Consider the following 20830-nt stretch of genomic DNA (forward strand, 5'->3'; position numbering starts at 1 on the left):
ATGCCTACCGGCGCGCGCGTGCAGTACACAGTCGTGTGGCGTCTATATAGGCTCGAGCTTGCGTGAATGTGGCACGCATCGGCGAGTCACGTGCTGAAGGTACGTACACAGAAACAGCGGAGCGGTGGGGAGTTCGGGGGTTTGCATAACCCGATTGAAACCGGACGCCGCAGTCAGTAGTATTTCGTCGACCGTGAAGATAGCGTCGTCGCGTTTTGGCGACTCGGTGTCTCTGTATCGCTTGCTGGTAATTAGTCGCGCGCCTGACATCGGCAGCAAGCCTCTGTTTCGTTCGTCGCGATGCGTGTGCACGCGTTACGTTCCCGTTCGTGAAACACCGTACGCCTGCATCTGTGCCATTAATCAACCTGCTATGATACCAACCAGAAGAAGGGTCTGATCTGGGTGCACGTATGAAACTCAGTGAGTACCATGACGCATACCACTCGCAGTATAACCGCCACAATAGCCAAGGGTACATTCGCGATTACTTAGATCGCACGCTCGCCTCGATCTGTTTTTCAAGGTGTGCTTCTATTCCCTCGTTCCCGTTACTCGCCACGTTCGCGGCGGCTGAACGTCAATAAAACGTTCGACTTATTCCTCGCCGAGTGCAAACGACGAATCGACCATGTTTTTATCGTGTGTCGTAGTTTCCAAGGAATTATCGGCCAGCGTGTTTAGAGGGCGCACCGTTGCTCGTGAATTTAAAATGCCAGCGTTGCTGTCCCCTGTTTTATTAGGTGTTAAGGCTTGTATTCAAGGATTTATCGCTTCTAATAGTAGCAGTGTTTCTCAAACAGCTGCTCGCGCCTGGCTTTCCCCGTTTATTGGATCCATTGTTCGCCGCAAAACCGTATATGAAACCGTGCGATGGCGAAATCGCTTGAATACTTTGAAACTAACTGGAGAGTCCGCGGCTGACTCACAATCACCCCACGTTGTACGGAATTATCGCGTTACGATTATTGCAGAGCGACGTGAGAGCAGCTTTAATCGCCTCGCGATTACACGCTTCTTTTGTTTAAAGGATCGAGATAAGAAAAACCTTTGTTGTTTTGTGCGTGCATTTGAAGAGACTTTACCAAGGACCGTCGTCGAGCTCGATATCTCATTTACGATTGGATTCATTATCACGGTTACTGTGCTCATCGCGCGAAACGAACGAGTGAATTGAGTAATTGCAGCGCGCGTGCTGAGGTTCGAATTGCGCGGGTGTAGTAGCTGCGACTCGAGGGATCGATATAGCACCGCGCGGGTGAAAGCGTTTAAAAAATCTATTAGATCCTTGGAGGGAAAATAAGGAAAGTGGAGTCTACACGAAACTGATGCCAAATACTTTCCGTGAATTGTTAGTTTCCTCCAACATTGTGGACGTGCGTAAACAAGTGATGCAACCGAGGGTTTCGTAACGTTGAATTTCGAAACGCGGGAAGGGGGGTAGTTGTTCTGTTTTTATGGGACACGTGTCGGGCTTGTTATACAGACACAGCTGTAGCAAACAACTTTTGCTGGCTTTGCGTCAACCGACGATATCGACAAACTCGGTTAGGTAACACGCGTTCAAATTGGTCGTTTAAAAATTCAAGCGCGAAGTTTCGCGCCCCGTGCCGGCTGTTGTATCAGCAAAGAGGAGATTAGGGGTGCGTTCCACCAAAATCGCCCACTGCGCACGATATTTCCATGGAAATATTTGGGCGATTTTGGTGCAAGTGGAACGCACCCAATAAGAGACGTCACTCCGGGCGGAACCTTTCAAGTCCTTACTTGCCCTTGGCTTTCAATTGGTTGTCTATTCGAGCGGGATATTCAAATCGACTAAATGTACCTTAGCGCAGTTTGCTGATTATTGCCGAATTTTACCGTGGTTTACCGATCATTGCCGAATGGGCATTTAAATTGGATGTCTAGTGATTTCCCTAGTTCATGCCTGTTCTTGTCGAGTGACGCCTCTTATTTTATCTCCTCTATGGTGTCAGTCTTTCCCAGCCGTCCATTAAAAATGCCTTCCCAACGTCGGAACATTCGATAAGCCGATTTTCAAAGCGGTGGCATCGATTGCATCATTGTTAACTCGCGGTCCTATTTTGCGCCGCACTGTAAATACCTTTTGTATCCGATAGCCACGTAGCGTTTCGCTCGAAGATTCTAGCGCAAAGTACAATACAATGAATGCCAGTGTCCCCAAGGTCGACGAATGAAAATATTTACATCTAATGAATTTCTATGGAACCGAATAAAGAAGAAGAAAAGGAAACGCCACGCGTCGTGGATTGTTACGCACTAGCTATAGTCACGTCCCGACTGGATCGATGAGTATAAAAACTTGCCCACTACCGTCCTGCTTTCCGAAAGGGGCATTCTCTCTAATTTCCACGCTATCCGTGGAACGACGCCAAAGTGAATGTGCCGTTTCGTCACGTGCGGATATTGCGCGAGCGCGGCTGCAACGTTGCGCGGTGCGAGGAGAGAGAGAGAGAGAGGAAAATATAACCGTTTGAAAACGAGGCGAGAGCGTATCGCGAGAAAGGAACACGCGCTTTATTCCCCGACCCTAAACATGGCGGCCAATGCGGGGAGATAATGCGCACCCGTGAGCAGATGGTGCCCCTGAAAGAATGCAACACGTGACGCGAAAGAAATCTGGCTGACAGATAGGGAAGGGAACACTAAAGTGTGATAGATTGCAATTGCAGTTTATTATAGCTCGCGCTCCTGTCGCGTATAATTACAACGATGTGTTATAATATAGTTGCCATTTACAAGGTCTTCTGTAATAAGATAAAACCGTTGGCAAGTAATTTCGAATGCGGCTAAATGACGCGCAATAATTGCAGTGGATCGAAAACATCGACGTACGCGAGCAGAATGTAAATGTTCGTCAACAATAATAGAACAATGGGCTATTACGGACACGTGACGCAAATTTGTTATGCACGGCCGTCTTTTTTTTTGTTGCACCTTTGTTGAGAATGCCCCAGTATGGTGTATATACTATATGAACAGATCGATAAGTAACATGCCACGACGTTCATAGAGCTTGATTATTATGCAGTGTGCTTCGAACCGAATATTTCTGCCCGCTTCTTTTTTAGATAAACTCTGCTGCATTAGTACCCTTTCTTTTGGCCCCGGAATATTGGTTTTTGTTTGGATGGTCAAACGCTGGGTACATTTTACAATGGATGCGTTTATATGGAACGTGAGTGATGGATTAAGTAATTTTTAGTGAAATTCTTTTTTTTTATCGAAGCAAGGTAATACGAATGCAAACAAGGTGCAGGGTACATCTTTCTTTTTATCTAAACGCTATCTGATTAGTTGAAACTTGAATAGATTTCTGGTGGGGAAAGAGAGGGATCGTTCCAATCGGTTTCTTCTACAGTAGGCTCTTCTTCTACTATCATAGTTCTGCATTATACTCGAATATTCAAGTCAGTCCTTGTAGTAGTGCCATATCTAATAAGTAGTGTTCCTTCTTGATAATGCTTTCTCGAGAAATTTTATAATTGCTTATTTCTTTTTTTAGATACTATAAAATAACTATAATTTCTAGAGAAACTTAAGTCTAGGAATAATATTATAAATCTCATTTATTTTCGTAAGTGAATGTGTTACTAGTTAAACGCGAACGTATAAGCACACCTACAATTTATAATACATCTTATTAATAACATTAAAACCTATATGAATTCACTGGTACATTTTGAAAGCACTCGATAATTCCTTTAGCTGCTATTGTTAACGAAATAGTCTTACATTTATTGAAATCTATGAATAGCCAATCTGCTAATGAAGAGTATCCATTTCACCAGAGTAGATCGAAGTGAAAGGGGGACTTAAAGCTACGTTCCCACATGTAAAGTACACTTCAACTTTAGAAGCAAAGTTATGTCACTTTTTGAAGACACATGGAGGATGTTTCGAGTATTGAAATATCTTTTATCCTGCGTGCTGCGCGTGTGAGAACGCGACTTAAAGGAACATTTAAATATGTAAGCAGTGAAGAATGTAAAGATCGAGAAGCACTGTAGACACATTGAACACTGTCCAAATGGGACACGCTACACATATCCAGTCATCCAAATTGCAATTCTATTTCAGAATGCTTATTTTTAAAAAAAAAACATTCGACTGTTTTAGAGACGAAATGCGCAGATTCGCGCACCGAGTGTTTCGTTTGATCCGTAAAAATACGACGAAATAAGAAAAATGCTGAGTACTATGTAGCACCGCGAAGAGCCTGAATGTTTATCTCTATACGAGATTATAGTTATCATTCTGGAAACAAAGACTATAATATTCAACCACAAAGAGCATTGCGGAATAGAATAAATATCTGGGAAGAATACTTTCCCTTTAATATACTTAAAGGTAAATTATCGTACAGAACGTTACATAGATTTTCGTGCAATTACTTCACTTTTTAACGTTTGTCATTTATAAATACCTACTCGCGCTCCGTGAATTTTCTTTTTCTTTTCAGAAAAGCCTGAACACGTGGGGATGTTATACTTTATCTCGCACGTAATCAAGCCTATTCATGATTTTCCCAAAGCCCCGATAAACAAGCCCAACTTCGAGGGGTCATAAATTCGAGAAGTAAAGAAACCACCACGATATAATCAAGTTTAATCAATTGCAAGTGATGCGCAATACAAGTAGCATAAAACAATTCATTACCACGCACGAGTAGCTCATATTCTATTACCATATTCAATTACCCGTAGCAGTACCTAACGACTAATCATTAATTCTAATTATATAAATATCAATTAATAATCCTGCCACCGTAGAACGATGAAATCCGACGAGAAGGGTCTTAAAGAAAAGAGAAGAATATTTCGCTTCTCCGTGAAACGTTTTCACAGCTTGCCGAATTGCGCGGTTCTCGGGAAACCAGGTACACCCGTGCAAGAAGGGTTGCGTGCCGCGGCTCCCGGTTTATAAATACCCGCGGGGAGAGTCGCGTAGAAGAAGAAAAATTTCAAGCGTGACGCAAGTATGTACTTTGAACCAGGCCTTTTCGATTGCGTAAATCTTAATGTCTCTGCGAATGCAGTGAATCACCGCAGGTCCCGAACTAACCGGATTAACGTGCTGCATGTTCGTTAGAAGGTATCGCGTGGCACAATTTGATACAGCGTGCGCACGGGGGACTCCTCTCTTTGTTGGGAACCAAGCAGAACGAACGGATTGGGACTACGCTCGGAATAGAAAAAAAAATAATACGAAGATGCAAAACGTTGCGCAATTGCTTACTTATCGCTTGACTGCACAATCCTGTACCCAACGATTAATTGTAGAAACCGCGGGACTACGACTGTGGCACGAGGCAATATGCATCGTACCACTAGCCGGATGCGTAGCTTTACGTGAGCGGTAATGTATGAAAAATATGTACGAAGTCACTTTGCGACTCGAGTAACGGTTTCATCGTGGCAATCGTAAATTCGAAGTTTAATAACGATAGGGTGACAGCTGGAGCAGCGTGTTTATCGCTAGCGTGCGATACAGGGCGACGGTACTCTAAATTTTTTTCGGTCTCCTCGCTTCGATTTCTTTGCCCGCAATGGACTTTCGAAGTTGGTATTTTTATCGCGAACAATAACATACTTGTGACTTCCTTATTTATATCACCATATTTCTTTTGGGAAATCCATACTTTTGGAGTGACTTGTTCTAATCCCGTTGCATGTTTGACTACCGGAATATATAAAAGCACTGCGAAATATAATATTGCAAAGTATAATTACTTCCTTTTGAATCGGTCGAAAGAGCTGCTCGTGGCCGAGGAAATGTCTGAAGAAATATTAGAGATAAGGATAACGACTTTATTCGCGCAATAACTTGTCGCGATCGTTAGCAATGCGCTCTAAATTATTTACAGCCGACAAATTGCAATTCTCGACAGCTCGGTGACAGCTGACTCTGTGTATCTTTTATACGCTTCTTAATAGTGTATCCACACCTTTCACGTTCCACTGCATCGAAGTCAAGAGTTCTAACGTTGCATGATTACTGCCTATGCTAATATGGCGCAACGTTATCTCGGCCCAAGGGTGTAATATAAGATGTAATTCAAGAGACGTGTGGAAATTGTGGTGACACTATTCTGAGACTTAGCTGCAGCACTCTTAATAAAATCAATTTTATTCCTAATTCATTATATAATATTCTCCTAATTTCCAGATGATTAATTATATTACAAGCATTTGTCCACAGCGATATCTCTTGGATGAAATAATGATAATAATAGTTTATTGACGAAAATAGATTCCACTTGTACATAAAAAAAAATGTTAATAAAGCCCTTAAGTGTAAAGCGTCGACGTTGCAGATAATTAATTAGTGCAGATCGTTGACTATTTAGGATGATTCACTTAAATAAATATCATTGAAAGTTTTTAAATGTATCAATTGTACAGTGGAAAATTTTTCCAATTTTTGCGTTGGAAGAGTATTACAGAATACGAGGAAGAGTGCCCACTGGTTGTGCTTTCAATTGCGAAAAAACAAGTAGTCATAGTGCCTGACGTATCATCCTGCATTTAGTGGTTTCCTCTTTTTAATGCGTCACGACTCTTATTCTGGTTCCCCCTCCGTGGTCAGTGCGCACATTTTTTTTTAACGAGTACTTTCCTGTCACCTACCATTACCCTTCCTATTAAATAACATATGTATCAATATTTCTCTTTGCCCAACGCTCCACGATAAAGTATCGATTCGCCCAGTGATATTTAGCTTGCAACACAATCTTTCTTAGAACGCAACGTAGAAACGTATATCAGGAGATTTCAATTTTAAATTCAACTGATAAAGATATTTAAAATCATAATGATAAAGATAATTAAAGATTTTTAACTTGATTCTGACATAATAACGTTTCTGTGTATCCAGTAGAGTAGACAGCTCTGAAATTTTAGAAGAAAAATCTATGAAACAATTTAGGTATCATCTACTTGTATTCGGCATTGAATCATTTATCGCGTTGATCGCAGCATGGCGGGCAGGAATTAACCGCGCGAAATATGAAATGGTATCGTTCATACGCGAATACTTACGCATTCTGTCCGAGTTCGCTATGTAAACTGCGTTTGCTACTGTCGTTAATGACGTATGGTATATTTAATTATTTACGTGTGAAATTTCAAGACTAATAGTTTTCAAACGACGGTAGTTTCGATCAGTTTGAATTGGTGTCTCTACTGAGCCATCGGCGTCGTCACTTCCGTCTACACGGCGTTGCCAGATCGACCGTTTGTTTCGCCTCAGGAAGGAGAAGAACTACTGCGGTGTAGTGTCGCGTCAGTGTGTCGTTTCGCGTCAGTTAAAATAGTCGTGTTGCTCCGTGAAAAAACGAATTATGACAAATTCGATGAAAGATATAGGGCGACTGCCTTGGGCATTCGTTAAATAACACGCACCCCCGTGCAAGGTGAAGACCAGGCAGCCACGACCAAGCTTCACAAGTAAAACCCGCCGAGTTCTATCGACACAACAATAGGTAAACCACATATTGAAGGAGTAACACGTCTCTGTGTGCAAAATTATTCGGTACTGGGGAACGAGAAGGATTCCATCCAATTCCACAGCCTCCGATACTTCCTCCCTTTTCCTCTTCACCGACATTTTACTCGAAAGTTGCTTCGCAACTTTCTTCCGTCGAGCATTCCCGTGTACGTTGCCGTTTACCTTATACAATGACAAAAATGTCTGCACCGTCACGATAGCTGATGGTAAACCTTGCTCCCCCGTCTGTCCCTCTGTGCCGAAGTTGTTTCTGCCTGTATATCCGCGATGTAAAGCACAAATTGCAGCATGGTCGCTAATATTTATACGCTGCTGGCATGTGTGCTGCTTCAGTGTTGGGGTGTTGAACAATCCGGAAACGGTACCTTTGATCGCTGGGGGAGGAAGGTGGTTAAGTGCTTGGTTTGTTGGTTTCACATACTGGTGTTTAGATTCTGTTTAATAAACTCCAGCGATAGTAACTTCATTAAAGAGGCATTCAGTTATGATACAAGTGTGTGGAGAAGAAATTTCAAGAAAAATCACTTCGAATTTCGTTTGATAAATATTCCGATAAACTTGACACTGCTACTGTAAAAACTTCTCGGCATACCTTACAACAAGACCCTTATTACAGAAAATTAGCTGATGTGAATTGAACACACCTTGAAATACAGAAAGTTGAAAGAGAAAAACAGTGAGAAAAAGAAAACGTAGTAATATGCAGCGGATGTGGTTTATAGAGAGCAAAGAGGGGGAGGAATTCAAGCAGCAAGAGGTGCCACGTAAGACTAGCTTCATCGAGGTGGCGGCTGAACAAACATCAGACATGAGGGGAACTAAACGGGACTGGATTTTCAGAGTCCAGGTAATTACTAGCGATCTCTGTTTAATTTACAGAAATTTCTCTAATTCACACGCTCGGTATTTCTCAGGTGCATAAGCTGGTGAAAAATGAGGTCTTGTATGTGGTGGGCAATTTACCTGAGTTGGGCGCTTGGAATCACAACCAAGCGATTCAGATGACACAGGAATGCAGCAGTCGGGATTCTCCTATGTTTTTCGATAGTAACAGTAGCGGGGAAGGTTATAGTGACGATGGACACGACAATGCGGGAGACCATTTATTCCGCGATGAAGCTGACGAGTAAGTAAACATTAATTAAGTCCTGCTGGCAGTTACACGATACACTAGTACTTTAACTCGTAAAATATTCCAACACGGTTTAACCCATTTCTTTGAATAATTCAGTGATACTTTTATTCTGTATTAGATATGAGAAATGTGTTAATGTAGTAACGTGTAACCATATTCATATCGACATTTACGAATTTCAGGGGTGGACAGATATTTTCGAGAAAAGTTGCACTTCCCGTGGACGCTGATATAGAATTCCGATATTTTGTAGCTGTTATCTGTCAGTCTAATGGTACTAAGAACTCGGCCAAGACTCTCATCATTCGGAGATGGGAGACCCACATGAAACCGCATCTTATTAAGAAAAATGGTACATAGTTGGATGTATAGGAATTTGTGAATTATGAAATGATGCCATTGCCCGCACCTGTATGCTTAAGCAAAGAAATCTGTTACAGCACCCAGTAATTTTACTAGTGATTCATTGCCAGACCCAGACACGTTTGGTTATCATAATGGCTATTGTAAGATCGAACGAGGCTGGCTAACCGACGAAACTGTGATACAATTTAAGCTTTTTAATAATCCAATTAAACTATGGAAGAACCGATTACAAAATAGGAAAGTTCACATTAAGGTATGTAATTCGGAACTCTATACTGTTTGTTTGTAGATTAATGTATGGGAACGGGAGACTGAGAGTTATGTTTATTTTCTAGATGACACCTGTAAATCTAGTTAGGCACAATTCCTTAGAATTACAACAATTCGGAGGTGATTGCGTAGATGATAGTCTTTCTATGGATACACAAGATATTATTGATCAACCTGCATTCAGTATTACAGAAATTGCTGTACGTATAACTTGATCATGCGCTTCTCCGCGACAATCGATAATTCGTGCCTCGGTTTTCTATATAAAAGCACACTTTTATTATAACCGTTAGGTAATGGACGATGAAGAGGCTCGTTTCAAGATTCAGGAGCAATTTGGCCGAGCTTATAATGACGACGACTTTATTATCCTCAATGTTGCCGTTCGATATCCTGAAACTGTCGTAAGTAATCGCATAGAGCCCCATCAAGAGATCATAGTAAATACACAACTCGGTGAATAACCATTAGTTGGTATTTATTGCTTGCATTGCTTGTAATTGTTACGACACGCATCATGTACGTAGGGTGGATCCTCGACTTTTATTTCAAGATCAGCATTTCTTCTATCTTTTACACGAACAGTTCTACAAACGGAATCGCAGGCGTTGTTTTCAGTAATATAATAACAGCTAGGCACAACAGAAAGAGACAACACATGACGTGTTTTCTTTCAGCTATTATCACCTTTGGCACTGATGACGAATGTACATCTTTGTTTAACGTATACGGTATATAAAATAAATGAATGTAAAGGGAGGAAAAAGTTAAGGAATAATTGTAGGCATGGCAGAGCAATAAATGACGAACTAGTGGTAATTCATGTGAGAATTTAGACACGCTAAAGATACGCATTGACCATACCATGTGAGTTTTCAGTAGACCACGAGTAGGCCGGCCACGTCTTCTCTCGCGACTTGTTCAAATTACTTGGTAAAAGATAATTAAACTTGTTCAGCAGCTATTGCCCTCCTTGGGAACCAGGAGCGATGTCACGCGCGCGCTGGCCTGGAACGAAGACAACCGTCAGCTTTGTACAAAGCAAGACCTCTGGTGCAAATGATGATGCTAACATGCAATCTGATGTATCGATGCTAAGCATCGTCTACCACTTTACATCTGTGTCACATGACATCACACAGAGATATGATGGTTTTGATTGTCGTTCACCCTACCGCACCTATCCCTGGGCTAGTCTCTCGTAAATCCGCGAATCTTTTACAAATTACCAAAGGTGCAACTCTTGCGATCGATGAAATTGATTGATTGATTCTTATTGAACACATTAGGCAGACGTTATTACGCGGGATGGTCTTGTAACCGCGACAATCCCTCCCCCCCTTCCCGGTTTACGTGAGCCGTAGCCATCCTAAGCAACCCTAAGAATTTAGAGATATCAACGCTGTCACACCTCATATCCATCTGTGTGCGTCGAAAATGGTGAGGCTCCCATCACTCCTATATCCTTTTAGTGTACTACTAATATTTTCTAGCTCTGACCAACTCTACCGTACCGTACGTGGCACCGCTGCGCGGCCAATGCCAGACTAAGCTGTCAGAATCTTCTGAATCCGAATTACACAAACTATTGCATACTTGATATCGAAATTTAATAGGTGGTTGCGGGATACGCGTCACCAGGCAGATTACAGCATTTGGCAATTATTGGTCTGGTTCATTGCTAGATTATGTAGGAAATAAATTATCGTACCTTTGTTGTGTCGTTCGCTAGTAATTTGTTGCTCTTGCCTACAAATTATTTGAAACTGCCGAAAGGGGGAAAGAGAATTGAAACAAAATTTGTTATGCGGAACAAAAGATGTACCAATGTCTCAGACGATGTAGTTTAATTCCTACGCTTTTTAGTGATCAAGGATCGTTAATAACGTGCCATAAATTCTATCACATTTACTAGAGTTTCTAATTTTCTTGTTTCATAGCTGTGAGAAAATTTCGTAATATGTCCTTGATCATTGGACTTAATTAATATTGAAGCGAGCTCTATATAACGGATGAGCAAAAAATACTGATGCAAGCATTTGGTGTTGTCGTAAATAGTAGTATCTTTACATGGATATTAAGCAGACTGTTTTTCCAGGCGTATCTGGTGGACTACTACGTCTACAGCTCGAGGTGTTACCCAGGAGAACCGCCAAGTCATATCGGTTTCAGCTACATCTTGCCTAGCACATTACAATCTAGTGTTGGGCTTCTAACAGTACCAATCACAAGCACAAAACATAGACCAATCGGTACGATATTACTTTAAAATTCTACAGCATAGAAAGAAGCATCTTTCTCCCGGCTTCAAACTATAACTTATTATTTTCTTTTTCCACCGATTTCAGGACAACTCACGGTGGAATATGTTGTAATAAAATCAATCCCGGATTATCCATGGGATATGAGTATTTCATACGCGAAACATTGGGAACAACGGTGGTCCGGTCTGGACGTGGGACACAGAGGGCTGGGTACATCCTTCCACACAAAAAAGTAGGTTCGCAGACCGGAGTACAGTGAAATATAATGTATTCGAAACTTATTGTAAGCTACGGGCAATGAGGTCGTATATAATTTTTCTAGCTGCGCCAACGTGCGAGAGAACACAATAGCTTCTCTAAAAACTGCGTCGCATCATGGCGCTGACATGGTCGAATTTGACGTCCAACTATCCAAAGACCATATACCAGTTATTTATCACGATTTCTACGTATCTATTTCGCTGAAACGCAAGAAGCAGATAGAAGCTATGGATATGCTGGAGATACCTGTCAAGGACCTTACTTTAGAGCAGCTACATTTACTAAAGGTACACTCTACACACCTACACCTTCATTACACTCAACATCTCTACACGTGAAAATAATTTATATTATACTCATCGACGTCATGTGCTCACTTCCATATTCATATTTCCTTACAGACCACGAGTATTATCCAAATGGACTTAGTGAATTTTATTTTATATTTTATTGTGAAACATCTGTCTTTTAGAAAACTCGAACAACTGTTCAAAACTTAACGACTAACGTGAAGATTTCAGTACAGTGAAACGTACACTGCAACTTTCACTGCCCGTTATAAGGAAATGTTAATGGAGAACATGGAGCCTTATTTCTAACTACATAATCATTCGCTAGAATGTACTAACGCAACTTCTGCCATCTAACATCTATCAATAGAATACGGCTTTCTAACAACTCTACGCGTTGTGATATTTCGCTTTTTATGTGCTTTTTTTTTATTGAAGGAGAAAATCGTTCACCTCAGGGGTTGTATCGTGTACGTAGATACACAGGCATACGATCATGAATCGATAGGTGATGCCATGCCTATTCTATTCGTATTTGTCTTTTTAATATTCAACAGGATTTTTATTACCCGGGGGACTCGTTGAGTAAGGTGCTGTATGTCGTTGATAACGCCGAACAGGGGGTTAACCAACTGGTGAGCTTTTCATGTCGCTTGCGCCGCCTAACTTCTCGTCGAAATTTGTAACCAGTCAGCCGTCCGAACCACTTGCTGCATGCCCCTTTAAAATTTCTCCTAAAGCCAACTAAAATCGATTGTTAAAAATCACATCATTGGGCTACGACATGTTCGTGCGTACGCTATGCTTCGATTAAAAGCCGAAGGTTTTACTTCGTAGTATCGTAAGTAATCAAAGTAATTCGATTGATGATATCTTGCCAACGTAATGCCACCAAATGGTCCCTGCAAAATCAGAAGTGCTTCAATGATCCTAAGACTCATTTTTAATAGTCTTCGCCAGCTCCCACTCCCCCTGGCTTTCTATATATCTCTGCTTCCGCGCGTGAAGTTAAAGTGCGGAGCACTTGATCGGATAATATATAAATTTCACTACCACCAGCATGTGAATAATATCACGAAGGGTATGGTATTTAAATATATTCACATGACTTCCAAGTGTGTTTGCCTTGTATGGCTTTAACAGATATATTATGTCGTACATCATGCGATTGGTACCAACTTTACTCCCTAACAGAATTACGTTGAGAAGCGCCACTCTGCTTCACCTGTCCTCTACATGGGCGAACGTTTCATTCCAGGTTTACCACGTGGCCGAAGGTCGAGAAAAGAATCCGAGATTCTTCGACGAAGACCTGGAAGATCACCAGCCATTCCCTACACTCCAAACCGTGCTTCAAGAACTAGAGCAACACGTTGGGTGTAATATCGAGATTAAATGGACTATGCAATTGAAGGTAACTATAGTAAAAATGCAGTTTTATTAAATAATCCTATCCTTTTCGCTGTGATCTAATTCGTCGAATTTGGAACAATCTGTGCACGTAGGACGGGACATTCGAGCTCAATCATCCTTTCGATCTCAACTTGTATTTGGACATTATACTGAAAGTGGTGCTGGAATACGGAGGGGATAGGAAAATAGTTTTTTCATCTTTTAACCCAGATATTTGTGCCATGATTCGTCTTAAGCAGAACAAATACCCCGTAGTATTTCTGACGCAAGGTGTCACTTCCAAATATCCCACTTACCACGACCCTAGGTGTCAAACAATACCAATGGCCGTCAGACACGCCTTGGCTGCTGATATCCTAGGGATCAACGTCCATACGGAGGATATTCTCAGGGACCCGTCTCAAGTCAAGTTTGTAAAGGACGCTGGACTGATTATCTTTTGCTGGGGTGATGACAATAACGACAAAGCTACAATTCAGCATTTGAAGAAGCTTGGATTGCACGCGGTTATTTATGATAAGTAAGTAGATCTTCGGACACAGACTCTGTTCACATTCAACGAAACTGTGTACTACGTCGATTGAATGGTATTTACAGAATAGACGAGTACAACGCAAAAGAAGTGAAAGAGAGCATATTCCTGGTTGATGCTAGAGAAAGCCAGAAGACGCTAATCGCCGTGGCGCAATGCAACCAGACTTGTTCGCCGCAAACTCAAATTCCCAGTCCTTTGAATACAGAGAAGGTATATACACGCCACGAGACCGTTATCTTATAATTATTTGTGCCTGTGTGAAACGCAGAGTCGCGAATGACCTTTCTCCGTATTATTTTAGGATTATTACGTGGACATCAATAAATCGCGAAACATGATCACGACCACGTCGACGACTTCGCTTGCATCTTTTGGTAAGAATAGTATAGGCGGTGATAATATGTATCCAATGTCGACTGTTAAATTACCACCACCTACGTGTGACCATCAGGAGAGCAAAGAGATCAGTGAAATGGCAAAGGATTTTAGCGTTTGCGCGAAATCCTTCGGCCACGCGGTAAAACCTAAAAGTATCTCAGGATTAGTTTGCGGTCAAACCACAGCTCTGCCAGAGATCTACGGGGAGGATGAGTCCGCGAAGGATTGTCTTTGATGTTTCTCCTTTAAGAAGCCATTTACGTCCTGGTTCTGACACAGAAGACATCGGTTAGCAAAACACCTACCACAGGAGGAAGAAGCAAATTGAAGAATAATTTTTGTAATGGATAATTTAACTATAATATGTACATAAAGGGGGGGAGGGGGTGGAGATTTTAGCCCCGCAATTCTAAGATCCGCGATAACTGGATCGTCTTAACGGCCATTACACGTAGTGTATACAGATATCGGTGCGCAAGAAAGACGACCGATTGCATTTCTTTTCACATCATTTTATCATTCCGTGCGATCGGTCGACTTGATTGTCCATTTTCTATTATGCTTTACATACAACTCTACGCGATGGCCTTTAAAAAAAAAAAAGAAAGAATCAAGGTCCGATGTTGGCTGTAGAAAAGGATTCAGACTCTCATCGTGTTCTGCCCGGGACAGGCAACCGCCGGTGTTGCAAGTTTTTAGTACAAATGCTCCTTAATATCTTTCATTCAGTTCATATGAAAAGAAGCTATTACCTCTCGCATCTCTTCGTTTATTATTTGAATATTAATTTTAAAATATTGCCAACTGATAGTTGAGCAACACTGAATAATTAGAGGATGTCGCGAGTATATACTTCTTTCTTTCTTTCTTTTTTCATAAAGTTATGGAGAAAATCGAAAGAAAAGACAATTGCCGTCGACAGCTTCGATCGTTGACAAAAGCTGGGTAGGGTAACTAGTTTTCGTAGACATAGGATCTTTCACCTTCATTTATTTATGTTTCAAGATAATTTTAATGTAAACACCCTAGAAATTAAAGAGGACATAACGAATGCAAAGGGCAAGAATTCCTTCATTGAAACGAGGATCTTTGTTGAAGCGTATCTCTGCTAATTTGTGGACGGAAGGCACGTTGCGCTAACTTTGTCCATATTAAATAATACCTACGACCATTGTGAATAATATTTCTCATCGGCATACGGACAGTTGCTTTAGAAAACATAATAATAACATCGGTTTCTCTCATCTTTTTTTCTTCTATTTTGGTTTGGTGAAGAAAGTGCAACCGGAAACGTTTGGGAAAAGGATCGTGCATTCGGTTTATGAGTACAGTTTGACTGTCCCGAATCTCGATGTCCGATTAGTCTTGTAATAAACTGCATCAGTGACGAGAACAAGTAGCACGCGAATATCTTTTCAACGTTTTTAACAGAGAAGATAATTTATACCGCTATACCGCATTGGTAGTACGCTATTTACGATTAAAGAAGAGAGCGATTGTATCAATCGTTAAGATTCTGGCAATACACAGGATATCTGTTGATGATTTAGAAAAACTATACCGCGGAATATGTTACTATGGGATCACGCGTGTAATCGCGCGCCTCATTGCCGCGCGTGAAACGAGAAAAACAAAACGAAATAAAAGTGGGATGGTTGCTAATCTCTTTCTTTTTATTGTCATAGAGGCTATGCGTTATAATAAACCCGTTGACGGATACTAACCGGTTCGATAAGTTTGTAAATTAGAAACTACATTGGTTGAATTTTGCAAATTCCGACACATACATAAGCTAATGCGTTACAATCTTCAAATGTATACTGATAAACGTCATATATATTTCAGATTTCTAATCGTGTGTCTGTTTCTGTCTTTCCCTATTTAATAATTATACTTGGAGCGTGCAACGAGTAAATAAAATAACACGATCATCGATGTAAAAGTAATGGAAATATTCGCAGGAACGGAAGAATGGAGGGAATAATGTTTTCGCATTTGCATTTGAAGCTTTTAACTAGATTACTCAGAGTACCTGACTTGATACTAGCTATTGGATGTAAATGTAATAGTTAACTCATAATGGGTCGCGTAGTTTTCACTATAGTTAAATAATTTAAGGAATGAAATTCTAACGCATCTTAACAATAAATACAAAAGCAACGCTATGAGCCTACTTGTTCTTAATTCGGAATACGCGCACAAGTTGTTAGATTCTAATATTATTCACCGCTTAAAATGTTTTCTGTAATTTGCTTCGTATGAAAATTACTGGAATCATTTCGAAAAATTAAACAAAGGTTCTCATATCTTCTCTGATTAGTTTCAACAGTATTTTTAATTGTTAAGTAACTTATTGTGGGGATTAAATAAACAAGATGCACAATTATAGTGCCTAGCGTAAGTCAAATAATTATATTAAATGACCGTAATATGACGACCATAAAATGTGCTGACACAGTTGGCTTTGAAAATCGAAAAAACTATTTTCGTGGTATTGATATTATTTAAATGTAACTACAATTCCTACTGTAATGATAAGTATTTTCGAAATAAAATTTAGATTAATGGATTGTGGCTATTTATAACGTATATTCATAAAATAAGCGAGTTCCCTCGAAGTTGTAAATGCGCACTTGAAATTATCGCAAGATGATTCCTCTAATAAAGACTATCCCTTCTTACTGCTTCAACGTTTGTTGCAATTTCTGTGAAATATTTACGTTAAATTGCAGAAGATCAATATCTTTAACATGTGGACGCGTGTGCATTTATACGCTTTGTACACTCGGTTTAAATAATTCGCGCCATAGCGAGATCCTGCCCTCTATCTAAAACCCTTTCCAAACAAGTTCTAAGTTCACGCAACTTTCTGCATGCTTCTTGAATTGATCACTGTTCATTAATAGAAATACTAGAGACACAGGCAAAGTATGGGATAAACATCTTACGGGAGTTTGTGCCACACGAACTGAAATATCGACTTCGCGAGAAATCAAAGGCACAGACGAAATATAAGATAGACCTATGACCTTGTGGACGTTCCTGTCGCCACCCAAACTGTGTTACCGACCCATAATTTGAGAACTAAATGTAGTGGCATCTGCTCATGAACATCATCCAACTCAGCAACTACTCTGCAATGAGTTGAAATGCTGAAAGGTGTTTGCGTGCTTGTATACGTCTGACTTGTTTAGAGTAAGAGTTTGATATAGTAAGCAGGCTTTTTCTACGCTATGCTTTGGCTCGGTTTGTCCAAAGAGGATAAGATTATCCTCTTTGAGTCGTGCTTTACCGGCTTGCCTATCCCCTCCACAAATGAACATAGCTGCTTCGTTGATAACACAGATAACTGTAAATCAGCAAGATAACATTCGCTAGAAAATGGCAACATCGCCTTCCTCTGAATTGGTCGAGTGGGAGGTGGGGATACGTTAGCACATTTTCCTATTTAATTAGAGATAAGTAATTTACTCTTCATTTGCAAGGTGGTTCGTCCATCTCCTAGTGCATTGCCCCCTCAAATCTGATTCTTATGTAACGAACGACGTCACTTACGGTAATGTGCACTTGGAAACGGATTTACATTAAAATCACCGATTCGGGCATTTTGGAACGCGCGATCGTAATCGATCCATTTCAGGGAATCGTTCTTCAACGGTTAAAACATATGAATGCGCATTGGCGTCGAATGATTCGGTATCGTCACTTCGAAATATATTTGATCAGGCTGAAATTACTATGCTAATGAAAACTTTGAAGATGTACATAACATAATTCCGTAGTAATGAGAAAATATATTGCATATTTGAAAGCGGGAACTGATATTGCAAGAATCACCAACTTGTGATTTGTGTAACGTAAGAATAAGAAACCATCTCCGCCCTCGATGTACTACAGATTCAAAAAATTCAAAAATTCAAACTCGTAGCACCATAACGACGCGAAATTTGCACGATTTGAATTCTGCTCCGGTGTAGAAACATTTTATTGTAAGTATTTAGCAATCACGGAGTGTTAGAGAATCAATGAAAGAAGAGGAAGAGCCCCCCCTTCCTTCCACTTAATACTTAATATTTAATCACGCAAAACCCGACGCTATCGCCCGGCATTCGAGGGAATGCACCTATTTGCAGAAATCGCGGCGAACGGCAAGAAGGTGATGCCTTTTCGAACGAACCCGCCTGCTATACGTTAAAATTTTATTTTTAGAAGACTGTGAAACTGACAAAAGCGCGGCGCCATATTGCGTGCTTGTGTTTGGTTACTGTTCTGGCGCGTGGTCGAGAATTGTTATATTTAATTAATTACCATGTCCGATAACCAGGTAGGTCTCCCCATTTTAATGAGCGATTCGTTAACGACAACGCCCCGCTGTATAAATACGGCGTAAGATCCGAGCGTGCGATCGTACGTTGAGTCTAATCGGTCTAACCTTGCCTGTACTAGGAGCAAAAACCCGAAGCCGGCCCAGGCGACGCGAATTCCGAATACATCAAGCTGAAAGTCGTTGGAAATGTAAGAGCACGCCTTTCGGTCAACCGCATCTGCGCTATCCACCAGCGATAATCGGGAACCGGCTTCATCGTTTCATTTCCTTTTCTTTTCTTCTTTTTAGGACAGCAATGAAATTCACTTTAGGGTAAAGATGACCACTCAAATGGGCAAACTGAAGAAATCCTACAGCGACCGTGTGGTTAGTCCTCTGCCTATTTTTTTTTCTCAGAATAAACGCTTATAGAAGTAAGGTGAAACGGTAGTGATAGATTTTTCTTAACGGACAGAATGCTCGACGTGATCTTTAGGGATCCAAAGATTCGTAGAAAGTAGCTTTATGTTTTATAGAATGTACGACGATTGATCGAGAGATTCTTACTGCTTGCATTTCGTTACGCGCCGAGCAAGGTATGTCCATAAATGTTTGTAACGAGTGGAAGCAGTTGAAATCGGACGATCCGAAAGTATGCCGGAATGGACAATTATTTATCGTACATGTACATTTGTAAAGCTTGAAATGTTAAACACGTCCAGTGCGTCTGGAGGGGAATTATAAATTACGAAATTTTATTCAGGGTGTTCCTATGACGTCGCTCAGGTTTCTTTTCGACGGTAAAAGAATTAATGATGATGAAACACCGAAGCAGGTAATTTAAATTCACATATCTCTAAGTACAGTAGTGGAAAAGGTGTAACGTGAATACATACGGATATTATTCTGAAATGGACCGGTGGCCAATCGAGATGAGGTTTGGGAGGAGGGAGGGAGAGGGGGTGTAGAGCCTAAATCTAAAATTGTAGCTTCGGGTATTTATTAGTTTCCGAAATATTAATAAAATATTGTCAATTTTTTTTAAGAGGGGGACCGTGGTAAAGTGATTAAAAAAAATCGGTAAGGTCTACCCTTTTATGCACAATTACCCCTGTATCTTTTGAACACATTAATTGCCGAAGCTAAAATTTTATATTTGGGGTCTTTCCACACCCCTTGTAATACCCACCAAGTTTCATCTCGATCGGCCACCGGTCCCTTTCGGAAGTACAGCCGTACAGACACTGCTGTAAAATAATTCTTAGAATAAGAAAGCTTGTTAGTAATAACGGGCTCGTTTAAAAGACTAATTCTAATAACTATTTACTAGCTACAGAATGAAGCGTCGCGAGACGAAGCTGTGCTTTAACAAACATTGTAATATGTGACCTCCTTCTTTCAGCTGGAAATGGAAAACGATGATGTTATTGAGGTGTACCAAGAACAAACAGGTGGTCACTACTGAAGAAATTAAATCTATTATTCAGTTTTAATACCTTTTAAAGTGAAAGTGACTATCCTAAAGAAATGGACAAGTTTATCAGTATGTATATGTATGTTAAAAAAGAAACATTATGTAATTTGGGTTTTTTTACGTAACATTTCGATGTACTCTTCTACATTCCTGTAACGAGGCAAGTTTAAGGACCATCGACAGTCAGTTTCATATGATGTTATACATTCATTCACGCCAAAAGGAAAGCAAAAAAAAAAGAAAGCAAGGAAGAATTATGCGTTAATGTCGCGCGTTTTGTCCATTAGTAATATCCGCCAATGTATCCGCATTTCACGAACTTCTGAATTCTTAGATTTAGATCGCGAGAATTTTCGAGAGTAATGTTTTAATTTTGTTATCGGAGCAAGGTAACTATTATATAATACGAATATGATTTAACAAAATTGTTGCGTTTAAGGTACATCTATAATAAAAGAAGTAATTGTAATAATTTCCCTCTGCCTTTTCAATGTAATTTGTAACAGCAGCGAAAGCGCTCTTTTTTAACTTCGAGAAACTTGAACGAATGAAACAGAAACAATTCGTTTCCTTTTCGATTCTTTTTTTTCTTTTTAGGATCATGG

The 20830-nt window shown here is 40.4% G+C and overlaps 2 protein-coding genes across 7 annotated transcripts; both read left to right on the forward strand.

Moving 5' to 3' along the window:
• Positions 1–170: 170 nt before the first annotated feature.
• On the forward strand, positions 171–17015 carry LOC143372609 (glycerophosphocholine phosphodiesterase GPCPD1). 6 transcript variants are annotated; one of them, XM_076818977.1, is made up of 16 exons: positions 171–475; positions 8256–8380; positions 8448–8659; positions 8851–9020; positions 9109–9287; positions 9370–9504; positions 9598–9708; positions 11403–11556; positions 11653–11800; positions 11891–12116; positions 12677–12754; positions 13378–13533; positions 13625–14052; positions 14130–14277; positions 14369–14441; positions 14519–14683. In XM_076818977.1, the coding sequence occupies exons 1-16, from the start codon at positions 433–435 to the stop codon at positions 14536–14538; spliced, it is 2406 nt and encodes an 801-aa protein (XP_076675092.1). In that variant the 5' UTR covers positions 171–432; the 3' UTR covers positions 14539–14683. The 6 variants fall into 6 exon arrangements, with proteins under 6 accessions (XP_076675092.1, XP_076675086.1, XP_076675088.1 ...); XM_076818971.1 differs by having other exon boundaries at positions 14369–17015; XM_076818973.1 differs by having other exon boundaries at positions 171–423; positions 14369–17015.
• Positions 17016–18613: 1598 nt separating this feature from the next.
• On the forward strand, positions 18614–20697 carry LOC143372598 (small ubiquitin-related modifier). Its single transcript, XM_076818944.1, has 5 exons — positions 18614–18769; positions 18892–18960; positions 19061–19138; positions 19515–19586; positions 20154–20697. The coding sequence occupies exons 1-5, from the start codon at positions 18755–18757 to the stop codon at positions 20214–20216; spliced, it is 297 nt and encodes a 98-aa protein (XP_076675059.1). The 5' UTR covers positions 18614–18754; the 3' UTR covers positions 20217–20697.
• Positions 20698–20830: the final 133 nt, after the last annotated feature.

This window comes from Andrena cerasifolii, chromosome 8 (genome assembly GCF_050908995.1).
Source record: "Andrena cerasifolii isolate SP2316 chromosome 8, iyAndCera1_principal, whole genome shotgun sequence".
Classification (NCBI taxonomy): domain Eukaryota; kingdom Metazoa; phylum Arthropoda; class Insecta; order Hymenoptera; family Andrenidae; genus Andrena; species Andrena cerasifolii.

Coding starts and splice junctions, on each gene's coding strand:
- LOC143372609 (XM_076818971.1), top strand. CDS start 433: ATGACGCATACCACTCGCAGTATAACCGCCACAATAGCCAAGG. Junction 9,709..11,402: donor TTCGATATCCTGAAACTGTC/GTAAGTAATCGC, acceptor CTGTTTTTCCAG/GCGTATCTGGTGGACTACTA. Junction 12,117..12,676: donor AGCAGCTACATTTACTAAAG/GTACACTCTACA, acceptor AATATTCAACAG/GATTTTTATTACCCGGGGGA.
- LOC143372598 (XM_076818944.1), top strand. Junction 18,961..19,060: donor AGCTGAAAGTCGTTGGAAAT/GTAAGAGCACGC, acceptor TCTTCTTTTTAG/GACAGCAATGAAATTCACTT. Junction 19,587..20,153: donor ATGATGAAACACCGAAGCAG/GTAATTTAAATT, acceptor TCCTTCTTTCAG/CTGGAAATGGAAAACGATGA.